The sequence below is a fragment of the Eutrema salsugineum genome, unplaced genomic scaffold, assembly GCF_000478725.1.
Source record: "Eutrema salsugineum unplaced genomic scaffold, Eutsalg1_0 scaffold_11, whole genome shotgun sequence".
Lineage (NCBI taxonomy): Eukaryota > Viridiplantae > Streptophyta > Magnoliopsida > Brassicales > Brassicaceae > Eutrema > Eutrema salsugineum.
Window position 1 is genome coordinate 1,475,945 of NW_006256901.1, and position 14,498 is coordinate 1,490,442.

A 14,498-nucleotide genomic window follows, 5' to 3' on the forward strand; every position below is an offset into this window, starting at 1 on the left:
ACTATTGTGAGCATATCCGATGAAGATGCAGTCCACAGTCTTAGGTCCAATCGTGACCTTCTTTGGAGGTGGCACTGTGACTTTTGCTAAGCACCCCCACAGTTTCAGGTATTTGTACGAAGGTACATTACCTTTCCAAAGTTCATACGGTGTTTTGCCAGTTACCTTATGAAGTATTTTGTTGAGGATATAATTTGTGGTGAGCAGTGCTTCCCCCCCCCCCCCACAGATTCTTGGGTGTCCCAGATTCCTGCAACATTGCATTCATTATCTCCTTCAGAGTTCGGTTCTTTGTTTCCGCAACTCCGTTGGATTCAGGTGAATAGGGGGCTGTAGTTTGATGGATAAATCCGTTTATCTGGCAAAACTCATTGAAAGGTCCATCATATTCTCCACCCTATCACTTCTGACCATTTTGATGGTCTTTACCAGTTGCTTTTCAACTTCGAGTTTGTACTCTTTAAATTTGTCCAAGATTTCATCTTTACTACGCAGCAGGTACACGTAGCTGTACCTTGTACAATCATCAATGAAAGTCACAAAATACTTTTTACCACCTCTTGATGGTAGATATTTTAAATCGCACAGAACAGTGTGGATTTGTCCAAGAGGTTCGGTAGTTCTTTCAACATGAGGTGATGGTGTTTTTGTGAGCTTTGCTTGGACACAAATTTCACATTTGTCTTTGCTAATTTTTCATTTTGGAATCATGTTCAAATTCATCAGTCTTTGAATTGACTTATAATTAACATGTCCTAAACGTTCATGCCAAATATTAGAAGACTCAACCACATAAGCAACTGGATTCTTATTAATTAAATCTTTGGAATCAAGTACAACTTTGTTTTTATTCAGGATTGTCATTACAGACATTTTGATCAATCCTGACTTAACATAACCTTTTCCTATGAAAACACCATTCTTCCTAAGTATTAGCTGATCAGACTCAAAGTTGGTTGCAAAACCATGCTTTCTCATTAGAGTACTAGAGATCAGGTTCTTCCTCATGTCTGGAACATGCTTCACGTTGTTGAGAGTAACCTCCATGCCTGAAGTCATCTTCAACATAACTTTTCCAATACCTTCAATCTTGGATTGGGAGATGTTTCCCATCTTCAGTTGATCATCAGTCTTGCACCTCTGATAGGTACTGAACATCTCTCTGTCAATACAGATGTGTGTGGTAGCACTTGTGTCATACCACCACGCCTTGGGGTTCTCTTCCACCAAGTTAGCCTCGGTAACCATTGCACACAGGTCTGCTTCAGTCAAGTGAGCTTGGTTGTTCTCAGACTTAGCCTTTCGGCGACACTCTGAAGATTTATGTTGTTGCAGTAGTTGCACTTCCCATTGAACTTGTTCTTCATGGGTGCTTGACCTTGCTTCTTGAAGCTAGTGTTGTTTCGTGGAGGAAACTTGTTAGGCACAACTTTGTTGGATGGTTTGCCTTTGCCCTTTTTCCTGTACTCAGCCACGTTTGCATCATGGGTCATGATCTGACCATCTTTTTTTTCCAACTCTGTCACGTTTTAGTGACTCATTCTGCAATCTGAAGATCAGATTTGCCAGAGACAGGGCCTTTTGCTTTTAAGCAAGATAGTTCTGGAAGTCTGCCCAACTTGGAGGTAACTTCTCAATGAAGCAGTTCACCGTGAATGTCTCACATAGCTTCATTTCTTCAGTCCTAATCTCTTGAATGATTAGTTCCAGCTCGTGCACTTGTGGCATGATGGGACGAGAATCCACCATCTGAAACTTGAGGAGTTTTGCTGTAGCGAATTTTCCAGAGCCGACGTTGTACGACTTGTACTTCTTTTCCAAAGCATCCCAAAGTTCTTTGGAAGTTTTAACCTCGCTGTACACATCGAACAGCTGGTCCACCAGGCGATTTTTGATGTGCCCTTTGCATAGGAAGTCTAAGTGTTTCCACGCTTCAACAGTAGCCAGAATCGTAGCATCTTTGTTTCCTTCTGGCACCTTTGGGGGATCCTCTGTGAGGTACTTGCTCAGCTGCATTGACGACAGAAAGAAGTGCATCCTTTCTTGCCATTGCTTGAAGTTCGAACCATCGAACTTGTCGGGCTGAAGTCCCGCGGTTACCGACGCTGGCATCCTGACTTCACCCGAGCTTCTATTGGTAGTCATGTTGACATCACCGTTAGTCATAGTTGAATCTGTTCACAGAAAATAACCAAAGTTAGTATTGAGAACCAAGATTCAGATCAGCGATTAAAACGTTTTAGTCGCTATGAACAACGTTTTTCCGAAAAAGATTCGCTTTGAGTTTCCACAGATATTACCAATAGGTATTCTTAGAACTCGAAAATAGGTGTTCCCAGAATCGTCTTTTGAAGACGTTCTTAAACCCTAACACGTTTTGCGGACCTGTCTATGACTGCTGCATAAACCGTTTAAGAAGATTCGTCTTTAATAGATCAAAAGTTCTACGAAATAGCTAAGAAACTTTCGCAGACACTTTGTAGATCAATTTTTAAAAACTCATTTTTTCCAAAACCGTTTATAAAAACTGTTTCGCAATATTTAATCCGATTCAAGCGATAAGCAGAAAGCGGATTTATTGAGTTATGATTGTAGGATCGCGAAAAATCCGATTGAAATCACGAATAGAATATAACAATATTATAAACGATATGTTAAGGTAAGAGATTAAAACGAGAGTTAGAAAACCGATTGAAAACAGACGAAAACACGGAGTCGAGATATGATCTCTTTCCTTAACTCAATAAATCGCCGGTAATGTGTGACCATATGGTGCAATTTTTGAATCCCAGGATACAACTGTGATGAGACTATTACGCAACACCCGTAATAGAATCTGTAAACTGAAAATTATACTACGCTATAGCTCTCGAGACACTTACGATATTAAGACGTGAAGGATTTGCTGGAAAGAATTATTTGATGTGTGTTTGGTGTATTCGAGAATTCGATGATGTAGAATGAGAGAAGAGGACGTCTATTTATATTAGAAGGTTCAGCTTGATCCGCAAGGAATATGCTTTGGCGAAAAGGAATATTCGCAAGATATTCTCCTTTTCCTGCAAGTAAAAAGATTTGAAAATCTTCCGTTATTATCTGGACGCAATCTTTTATTTCCAATTTCGCAGGAACTAAGAAGCACACGACCAACACCCAGCTATATAGAGCCCAAGAGCCCAAGAGCTCAAGAGTCCTAAGAGCTAACTAAAAAATGCAACGAGCAACGAGCCCGACACCGGCACCGGCGACGGCGGCGCGCATAGGTGTTTTTGCATAATGCCATTTTACTTCCACATGCTGTTGACCCTTATTGTGAGAAGGTCATATATATACAAGAGATTTTTCTCCTTGCTGAGCAATGTGAGACAAATACACTTCCACTAAACTTCCACTTTTAGTTATAGCCAATAGGAACATTTCATTTCCATAGGTTCAAACCCAAATCTCAAATGAATTTATAAGGCACATTTGTTTATTAAACTTCATTTCTTATTCACACACAAACTTAATATTACAAGTTCAAATGTTTATTAATATTGGATTCCAACATAATCACGATCAAGACCTCTCATCGCTAACCCTACATTAACGTTCTTCAAGGATCCACAAGAAGCTTCTTCACTTCTTTCCTCATGTTCTTTTAAACCCCACATAGCCCAATTACTCTTTCCTTCTCCTAAAATGAGACTGAAGAACAAAAACGTGCTCATGAGTCTCAACAATAAGATCTCTCGAGACGTTGCATATATCCATTAGCCTCAACGAACCATCAAACATTAATTAAAGATGAATAATGCAAAGGTTTAATAACCGCATAACATATGCAAATCAAAAACAAAACCCACACATGCATAGGCACTGAATGTAGTTATAATCTTAATTCATTATACATATTCTAAAGATGAATACTTGTTGAACACGATCCAGGGCCGGGAAAGCTAGGAAGAAACATTTGGAAACAACTCTGCTCAGGTGTCGTTATTCTTGTGATACTACCATCACTAGCTTGAACACCTGAATCTCACATTCTTTATTGGTGAAGTATATAGAATTTCCCAAGCAACCGTAGAACTCATTAGCCAAAACGGAGAAACCATAGTCTGTAGCCACCAGAAACGCATTGTCTCCCACTGAGTTAACCTCTACCCATTTCCCCAATTCCTCATGTATCCCGTAAACCTTGAAACCGACCGTTATGGGACTGTTCAAATCCGGGGATTCGAGATCTGATGGGTGACATATCACGTTCTCAACGTTGTCATGTAACACATAGGCAAAACAACCAACAGGAGGAACATGACCATCCAAGTTGAATCTCTCTCGTGGTTTCTCTTCAAGGAGACGATCCCCATATATAATTTCTCTCTTATCATTCTTCTTTCGTTAACATATAAGTTATACAATTATATAATTTATTATTAAACTACATACTTTGTTAGCGTGATAAGTTTTTGCATTCTATAAAAAAAAGTTTTTGCATTTTTTGACACCTCTAAATTGCTATTTTTGGTTCAATAACCAATAATAACAGATTTTGATATGTTAAAATATTTTGTTGGATCATATTAATATTTAAATATATATATATCTATATATTTATTTAATAGATAATGAAATTGTTGATTGTTAACTTTCAAATTAACATTTCTTTGACGTAACTCATCTAGATCTCCATCATCAACAATCTTTTTACCAATCTCAGATCCATAATTTCAGAGAAAGAGACAAAACTGAAATAACTTTAATTTAGATTAGATGAACAACTTTGATTACTTCTCTCATGGAAATCGAAATCGAACCACAACCTAGACGATTTAAGGACAAAAACCCACCACCTACCCCAAATCAATCCAGATTAGCCTTTTAGGATCTATAGAGAGAAACTTAAGAACATGCATAATCTCTGACCAAAAAAAAAAAGAATATGCATGATCTTAGATAGGCGAGTTGGAGAGAATAGAAGTAAGAATGTATTGTGTGAGCCAAAACTCGCACAACCAAAAATTTGCTAAGGAAAACTTAAGGGATCGAAAACTTCTAGGGTTTATCGCAAGAACAGTAAGATCGAAAGAAGGTTTTTATTGCCGTGAAAGTGTTTAGTCTTTATTGCTTAGGATTGCAAAAAGTTACATAATGAATCGCAGAGATATCCTATTTATACTAATTTCTTGAACCGCTTAGCTGAGAATCTCAGGAGAGATTTTCGGAACATTTCCTTATCGCTTCGTGCGGCCACCGTCATAATACTTCGCTTAGGGCTTTCTTATGGGCTTCCGTCTTTCAAAGCCTTGGTTCGGCCCAAAATCGGCTCGGCTCATTCCCCTTCTTATGCTGCTCGGCCCATTTGCTTTCTCGCACAGCTCGGTCCCTTCGCTATCTTGCACAGCTCGGCCCATTTACTTCCTCCTTACGACTCGGCCCGTTCACAGCTCGGCCCATTCCTCTCGTGCGCGGCTCGGTCCACTCGTCTTGGTGAGCGCGGCTCGGCCCACTTGTTTTGTGGGACAGCTCGGCCCATATTTGGTGGGCAGCTCGGCCAAATTGGTTTTCTTCTATACTTAATAATTTTGAGATGGTTTTATCCGCTTGAGGTGAAACTGAGCCCAAAAGTTAGCCCCCCAGCTCGTCAGTTTCGGAGACGAGAGTGACGAGGTTCCTTGCTCCTGGACATGGGATAAACCATCGAATTAGGCCGTTGCGAAACGATCCCAGGTGAGGCGTTTTGGGAATAAAAGTATCGAGCCGTTCTTCGACGAGGCATAATAGCGAGCTGGCGAGGCTGTTTGAGGGAAAATGTCGAGCTATGTTTATCGACGAGGCGTTTCAAGAAAAAGATAATGTCGAGCCGTTTTGTTAAGGACGAGGCGTTTCAAGATAAAGATAATGCCGAGCCGTTTTGTTAACGACGAGGCGTTTCAAGAAAAAGATAATGTCGAGTCGTTTTGTTAATGACGAGGCGTTTTCAAAGAAAGTTACCGAGCCGTTTCGTGTTAATGATAACGGCGAGGCGTTTTACGTCAGTAATGCCAAGCCGTGTTTCAAGATAACGACGAGGCGTTTTCAGAGAAAGTTACCGAGCCGTTTCGTGCCAATGATAACGACGAGATGTTCTTATGAAATCGTCGAGCCGTATCGACAAAGCACGGCTCGGTTCACGCAGTTTGAGACATTCTCGGATAACCATAGCTGTGTCGTGGGCTCGGTTTACCTGGACAGAGTGACTGTTAGTTCTTTCCAAGACATCTTGAGTGTTGGCGGACGCGCCGAAAAGTTATGCATTCGCCGCGGATCTCACGCGCCCCTTTTTGAACACTTTTGCGTCATCCCGAGGTCCACGCGGATTTCACGCGCTTCGGTTATCCTATAAATAGGTGAGCTCCTCCATTCCTTCTCATAATCTTCAGATCCACTCGTTTTCACTAAAAGGTAGCTATCCCTTCTATCTTCTTTCTCTCTCTAGTTTATTTATTTTCCGGCTAGGGTTCCGAGGTCTCGCCGCTCCAGATCTTTTTCCGACGGAAGTCCGCCGCGTAATATTGTAATTCCCGTATAAGCTGTAAATCATGTCGAACCGTTCCGACGACTCATTGGATTCACTTTTTAACTACGAACCGAGCCGTGTAGATGCTGAGGTGGGAGGTGTTACAGGATCTTCCGAGGCACATATCTTGCCGAGCCCTTCCAACCGTGAATCTGAAGGTGACGAGGCGTCAAATCGCTCCGATCCGTCAGGCGCTCGCTCTCCAGATGACGAGCTGTCGGTTTCGACGAGCCGCCCTCAGGATCCCGCTCTCGACGAAGAGGTTAATCATGCCGCAGTGAAAGCCGAGGATGAAGCATTTCCCTTTGATTTGTTCGAGGCGAAGCGTGCATTAGAACGTCTCATGGCGTCCCGAGGTGCCTCTACATCTGGGCGAGGGAAACGAGTGAAAAGACAAAAACCTGACCCGCCCGGCTCTACGCTCTCCTCCCCTGACTCATTTGAGGCGTTGAGATATCGTTTCAGGATATCCGAGGCGGTGGAATTTGTCGTCTCAGAGAAGAATGATCGAGCCGACAAACCTCTTGAGAATCACTTCACTCTATACGAGGCGTTCTTCGAGCTTTGCTTTCTCTGGTTCCCGATCCCCGGAGTTATCCTTGAATACCTCTGGAAACATGGGATCTCAATCGGGCAGATCATGCCGAGGGGTCTGCGGCACATGATTGGTATTTTGGTTCGAAGCTTTGAATGCGGGCTTGATATTGAACTGAATCACCTGCTAAACTTGCTGGAAATCAGGAAAGCTCTGAAGGGAGATAGATTCTATATTTCCAACAAGTCCAATCGCCGGATTATAGGCGGTTTTCCAAGCAAAGATCAGTTATGGACCGAGCACTTTTTCTACGTCTTGGTAAACGAGGCGTCAGTTGCCGAGGACTACGTTCACAAAACAAAAACCGCTTGGGGACCACTTGGTAGCCGATCTGAAGCTTTGCCTCGGCTCGGAACTATTTATTGTATATACTTTCCTTACCGAGCTGATTGTTCCCGTGTTGTTTTTGCAGTTCGGAACATTGTTCCCCCGATTCCCGACGACCTCTTTGTTGTTTGAGATTCTCTTTCGGCTCGGAGAGTTAATTGGAGGAAGCATTTTTCATTCGAGAGAGTGGAAAGAGCACGAGCCATTCTTGCCGGAGTTTCTGTTAGCTCTTCTTCTTCAAATTCTTTGCTAGACACAAGGGAAAAAATGGTGATCATTACCCTTAGAAACAAGAAAAGGCGTGAAGAAGAGGAAGCTGCGAGACGAGCCGCCGAGGCGGCTTGAACAGAGGCCAAGGCTGTCCCTCAGAACGATCCGCCGAGCCATGAAGGTGAAGGCACGATCCGAGCCGCGGAGACAAACGTTGCCGAGGCGGCCGGGAATGAAACAGCGCCCGAGGTGGAACCAGGCGAGATTATTCCTGAGGCGCCCAAAGATGACTCTGCGGCGCGGAGTAAAACTCCTCCAAACTCAGCTATTCTGGCTCTTCCGAAGTCATCGAGGCCCCCGACTTTGGTTGTACAGAAGCCTGATTCTAGCCGAAAACGTTCGGCTGCTGATAAGGGGAAGGGTGTTGCTGTCCAAAAGGACGAGCCGTCCAAGAAGAAGCGCAAGCAGGCTCCCGGTGATCCCGCTACACGCAAACTGGTTGTCGATGACCCTGACGCCTCGGCAATAATGTTTGCATGTGTTAATAATGCGAACAAGTGTCTTCCTCCTCCTGAGAAGCTGAGGAGACCGATGTCGTACGGCGCGATGGCACAGCGCGGTACCAAGGTATATTCTGTTTGCTCTCCTTATTTTATCGAATTCTCACCAAGTGTTTAACGCGCATTATTCCTTGCAGTTTGTAGCAGCCATCAACGAGCTGATGGCTGAATACGAGGCGGACCTGTCTAAGGTTGTGCGTTGCTTGGACGAGGGTCGGAACGAGACCGCGGCGGCGAAGGAGAAGCTGGACAAGGCGATGACCAGGCTGTCGAGGCTGGAAAAGGAGAAGATAGTTCTCCGCGCCGATGTTGACAAGGTCTCTGCCTTGGTCATTCGCCTCGAGGAGGCTAGGAGAGCCAAAAGCACCGAGGTGGCGTTGCTCAAAAGGCGTATCGAGGCCAAGGATGCCTTGTTTAACGCCAAGGTCAAGCGTGCGAAAAAGGAAGTGAGGCGAGAGCTGACGGCTAAGTTTCTGGAGCGCATCGCCAAGGTAGAGGAAGGTTTGGCCAAGCTCGAGAAGGCCAAAACCGACGAGAACAAGCTGGGGCAAATCAAGGGCAACCTTGCGATGATTGCCGACCTGAAGAAACCGGACGCCCCAACGCTCGATGATGAAGAGGCGAAGCTAAAGAGCTGGGAGACCGAGTACGCCGACGACGAGGCGTATGAGCACATTGCCTCCGAGATTCGAGGTGAGCTGGTCTTCTCGCCCGTACCGCCGGACTCGGTAGACACCAGCCTTGGTAACGAGCCGCTCGAAGGGACAGCGGCTAACTTGGGCGTCGTAGATCCGACCGGATCGAATGCAGGTACGCCAGCCCTCTCGAACCTCCTTGCCGAGCATGAAACAAAGTCCGCGGCTTGATCCTCTCTGTTTTCCCCTATCTTTCGTCTCATATGTTATCCGTTTCTCGAACTTCTTGTGTAACCGATGCCTGGATGGCTTTATCCACTTTACTGTTGATTTTGCTTTTGGTTATATTCTCTTTTCCTTAGCCGTTTTTGGATTTGATATGTTTATCCTTGACGACCTATGAAATTTTTTACGAAAACTGTTTGTTTGGAAAGAGTTGTCGTTGATTGGCTTATCGAGCTGTGTCGAGAATGATCTCGACTGTTTTCCTGGCCGAACTGTTTTCGATAGATCGATATAAGACCGGGCTAAGAATTCTGTTTAAGTCTAGATCCCGAGCTGGGAGTTGATTTGTGGAGCGTCTCCATTTTAGTTGACACTGAGGTGTGTTAAGCGATAAAGTCGAGGCATCTTTCATTGGAAACGCCGAGCCGTGTTTAACGATGAGACGTTTTCGTTATATGATGCCGAGCCGCGTAAACGACGAGGCGTTTCATTTTTATTAACCAAAGGTGATTTCGGGACTCTTAATGGGATTTGTCCATTCTACCACTGAGAGAGGTCCTCAGTGAGCTGTTTTATATTGTTTTGAGAAAGAATTTTCCGACTAACGCCGAAGTATTTTTCAAGTAAGTTATGTGTTTTCTCGTCGACGAGGCAAAAGTTCAAGAGGATATTTTATTCTCTTTGGAATATGACTATAGACCGGCATTCCCGAGAAGGTGAGTACGTTTTGCGGGTTTTTAGAGTTCACTTTGGTTTTAGAGAAAGCGATGTAGTCTCGACTTATAATCTCGTGTGCGATAGTAAACTGTGGCGACCGATACGTTTTTGGTCTGAAATTTGTATAGTGCGCTTGATTTTTATCCGTAAAGGATGTAACTTGCACCCTCGTCCTAGGAAAAGTGGTAAAAGTCCGTTTAGAGAAATTTGTATTTGTTGTCCCGTTGTGGCCAGCAACGAGACGAGGCGTTTGGAGACTTAGTTTGCCGGACTGAAACTAAGGACAAGTAAAGGTCCGAGGCGATCAAGTCATGATAACTTGTCGAAGTGATATGATATTTCGCCGAAATGATGAGTGAACGAATTAAAAATCCGAGGCAAACATGAAATAAGTTGCTAATTTAAAAAGAATGAGAAACTAGCCGAAGCGACAATGAACGAACTAGAATTCCGAGGTGAACATGAAATAAGTAGATGATTTAAAATGAACTGAAAATTGGCCAAAGTGGAAATGTTCCTAGAGATGGTAGACGAGCTAAAATTGTAGAGTTAAATGAAGGTATGTGTATACGTACCCACTCCCCCCCCCTTTTAGAAGGGGGGACAGCTGAACCCGTCCGAGGACGGGCTGCCTACGTACCCTTTGCAGGGATCAAGCCGTCCTGTAGTTCATGTTGACCGTGTTGTAGCCTTAGTGATAATATTTCTTCAGGTGCATTGATTCCATGATCTTGGAATCGCTTCGTCAGCTACCGTCGCGAGTTCGTAGACTCCTGGGCGAACTACTTTTGTAATCTTGTAAGGACCTTCCCAGTTTGCTCCGAGCTTTCCTGCATTCTTCTCGGCAGTGTTTTGGAAAACCTTTCGAAGGACGAGCTCTCCTTCTTTGAATCTTTGACTACGAACATTTTTGTTGTAGTATCTCGCCGTTGCTTGTTGATAGTTCTGGATTCGGATTAAATCCTGGTCGCGCCTTTCGTTGACTAGATCGAGCTCATCCAGAATCATCAAGTGGTTCAAGCCCTCCTGTCCTGGGAGGAGTCTTCGTCAAATACCTGGGAAATCCACCTCGGGGGGAATTACGCATTCCTCTCCATAGACTAGAGCGAATAGAGTTTTTCCGGTGGCTCGGCGTGGAGTTGTTCGATGCGACCAAAGGACTCCTTCGAATTCGTCTGCCCATCGTCCTTTCTTTGCGTCGAGCCTCTTCTTTAGGCCGTCTAGGATTGTCTTGTTGGCTGCTTTGGCTTGTCCGTTCCCTTGAGGGTACCTTGGCGTAGATTTGCTCAAACGGATTTTCCATTTCTCGCAGAAAGCTTCAAAGCGCGTCAAGATGAACTGGGATCCGTTATCGGTGACTATCTCGTAGGAGACCCCGTGTCTGCAGATGATATTTTTCCAGACGAAGTGTTTGACTTGGACATCCTTTATGCTTGCGTAGGAATCGGCCTCGACCCACTTGGAAAAATAATCCGTGAGGACGAGCAGAAAGCGCTTCTGCTTCGATCGATGTAGAGGTCCGACTATGTCCATCGAACATCTCATGAAAGGATAAGGTGACGAAATTGATGACAGCAGCTGAATTGTTGGAGCGTGCCGTTGACACTTCTCGCACTTCGCCGTAAATTTCTCGCAGTCCTTAACCATCATAGGCCAGAAGTAACCGTGCCGTTTTATCTTGATCGCGAGCGACCTTCCGCTAGAATGGTTTCCGCACGCGCCGCTGTGCACTCCGTGCATGATCTTTCTTGCCTCCGGTCTTTCGACGCATGTCATGAGAGATCCTGAAAATCTCCATTTAAACACCTCGCCGTCGACGAGGACATACCGCGCGGCCTGAGCTTTTAATTTAAGGGCTTCCCACTTGTCGGTTGGCACTTCTCCATCGGCGATATATACTCGGATGGCTCCGAGCCATTCTTTGTCGCAGCCGTACTCCAGCTCGGCTGGTGAGGCGTCTTCGTTCATAGCGATGGCTTCGTCGTTCTCTGGTTCTTGTTCAAGAGGATTTATCATCGAACTCCTTCTACCTCTTCGATGCTAGGACGTTCGATGAATTCAACTGCAATCGTCCGTCGGAAATCCGGGTCTGAGGTCGAAGCAAGTGCTGCCAAGGCGTCAGCCGAGGTGTTTTCTCCTCGGCGTATTCAAGTGAGCTCGAACTTGTCGAACTTCAGCTCCAACTCTCGGACCACCTTGAGGTAAGCTCCCATTCGTCCATCCTTCGCCTTGTATTCTCCGTTGAATTGACATGCTACGAGCTGTGAATCGCTAAAGATTCTTATCAGTGCTTCGTATTCTCCTTCATTGTTCGAGGCGTGGATGTTTAGGCAAAAAGACTGCTCCAATATCTCTCTTGTGGGAGAGGTGAGGCGGATTCCTATTTCTGAGCCGTGTTTAGATGACGAGCCGTCGACGTGCAGCATCCATACTTCGTCTGGGATCGGCTCGTTCGTTGCATCGGCTGGGAGTTCGATGAGAAAATCTGCAAGCACATGTGACTTTGCAGACGACCTGTTCCGATACTCTATGTTGTACTCGCTCAGCTCTATGACCCACTTGGCGAGCCGACCGGATTGGCTCGGGCTGTGTAGGATCGAGCGCAGCAGAAGTGTAACGAGCACAACAATCGAATGTGATTTAAAATATGGACGCAGTTTGCGAACCGAAACTACGACGGCTAGGGCGACTTTCTCGATCTGGGGGTAGCGGGCCTCGGCGTCGGTCAGTGTCTGGCTAACGTAGAAGATGAGTTTTTGCTTGGACCTTTCTTCTCTGATAAGCACCCCACTCGCAGTTGTAGCAGATACGGCGATCTAGAGGAAGAGAGGCTTTCCTTCAACTGGTTTTGCCAAGATCGGCGGGCTCGCCAGATAACTCTTCAATTCATGGAAAGCTGCTTCGCATCGCTCGTCCCACTCGAATTTCTTATTTTCCCGAAGAGTGTCGTAGAAAGGCAGGCACTTGTCGGTGGAACAGGAAATAAATCTGTTTAGCGCTGCGACCCTTCCTGTAAGCTTTTGCACTTCTCGCTTCGTCCTTGGTGAGGTCATCTCGATCAATGCTTTGATCTGCTTGGGATTCGCTTCAATGCCTCGGTGAGTTACCAGATAGCCGAGAAACTCTCTTGAAGTAACCGCGAACCTACACTTTGCCGGGTTTAGCTTCATGTTGTGTTCGTTCAACTGCTCGAAGCATTCTCGTAGATGCGTGATATGTTCTTTCTCTTCGAGTGATTTGACTAACATATCATCGATGTATACCTCCATGGTTTTTCCGAGCTGAGCCGCGAACATTTTATTGACGAGCCGTTGATATGTTGGTTCTGCGTTCTTGAGCCCGAACGGCATGACTTTGTAGCAGTATATCCCGCGATCAGTTATGAATGCCGTTTTTTCCCGATCATTGGGATGCATCAGGATTTGGTTGTAGCCAGAGAACGCGTCCATAAATGTTAACAGCCTATTTCCCGCAGTGGCTTCGACGAGCCGGTCGATGTGCGACACGGAAAAACTGTCTTTTGGGCACACCTTGTTGAGATCAGTGAAATCTACACAGATCCGCCACTTGCCGTTCTTCTTCTTTACAACCACTGGATTCGCGAGCCAGTCTAGATATTTGGCCTCAGCGATTGATCCTACTTTGAGCAATCTCTCCACTTCGTCGTTAACTGCTTTAGCTCGTTCGGGTATGAGCTTCCTTCTTTTCTGCTTGATTGGTTTGAAGGTTGGATCCACATTCAGCTCGTGACAGGTCATGTTGATGCTTATCCCGACATATCTTCTGCTGTCCAGGCAAAAATGTTGATGTTCTCTTTGAGGAGAGAAAGAAGTTTGCTTCTCAGAGGTTCTTCTAGTTTTGCTCCGATTTCAACGCATCGTTCTGGACGCGCTTCGTCTATGTACACCGAGTCCACTGCATCACATACCGGCTCGGCGCGCGTTTTGGCGGCTCTCCGCGATCTGTAATTGCTATAAGAGTTTCGAGAGGTCGTTCGCAGGCTCTCGGTCTGTCTTCATCTTTTTGCGATCTATGTCTGCTCGTGCGTCGGTGACAGGATTCCTCAGCTTGTGCTCCGCTAAGCAGCATATTCGCGACTCCTTCTGATTTCCCCAGATCGTTTTGATGCCTGCTGGAGTCGGGAATTTGAGGCAGAGATGATAGGTGGAAGAGACCGCCCTCATCCCGTTGATCCATGGAGTTCCCATAATACATTGTAGATTACTGGGTGATCGGTGACGCAGAATTCGACGATCTTAGTGACTCTGCCAGCTACCACAGGGAGCCTAATTGTTCCCATGGTCATCGTTGTTTCTCCTGAAAATCCGGTTAGGGGTTTGGGGATTGCCGTCACCTCGGAGAGATCGATTCCCATCCTTCTGAGCGTTTCCCTGAAAATGACGTTTACCGAGCTCCCAGTATCGATGAGCACCCTCGGTACATCGTGATCCCTGATCGTCAATTCGATCACCAGTGGATCATTGTGTGGTCTATCGATTCCTGCTGTTTCCTCCTCGGCGAAGGAGATCACTGTGTTCGGGAGATCGGTCGGTTCTGTCCAATTTTCCTTAGCTTCGGCTCGCCGCTGGTAAGCTTTGATGGAGGACACCATGTCTTGGTAATATTGAGATCCACCCTTGATCATGTTGATCCTTTGCCTCGGCTCAGGTCGCTCTTCGGGTTCGCCT

At 45.4% G+C, this 14,498-nt stretch overlaps 3 protein-coding genes across 3 annotated transcripts; 1 reads left to right on the top strand and 2 right to left on the bottom strand.

The window, feature by feature from the left end:
• Positions 1–1,587: 1,587 nt before the first annotated feature.
• Positions 1,588–2,166, bottom strand: LOC112089923. The gene has a single exon (XM_024160790.1). It carries the CDS (start codon positions 2,164–2,166, stop codon positions 1,588–1,590), a length of 579 nt encoding a protein of 192 aa, XP_024016558.1.
• A 1,812-nt stretch (positions 2,167–3,978) lies between these two features.
• On the bottom strand, positions 3,979–4,708 carry LOC112089924 (F-box protein At2g17690-like). The gene is made up of 2 exons (XM_024160791.1): positions 4,694–4,708; positions 3,979–4,377 (listed from the first exon to the last, which is right to left on the bottom strand). The coding sequence occupies exons 1-2, from the start codon at positions 4,706–4,708 to the stop codon at positions 3,979–3,981; spliced, it is 414 nt and encodes a 137-aa protein (XP_024016559.1).
• Positions 4,709–6,563: 1,855 nt separating this feature from the next.
• On the top strand, positions 6,564–9,099 carry LOC112089925. Its single transcript, XM_024160792.1, has 3 exons — positions 6,564–7,394; positions 7,833–8,300; positions 8,371–9,099. The coding sequence occupies exons 1-3, from the start codon at positions 6,564–6,566 to the stop codon at positions 9,097–9,099; spliced, it is 2,028 nt and encodes a 675-aa protein (XP_024016560.1).
• Positions 9,100–14,498: the final 5,399 nt, after the last annotated feature.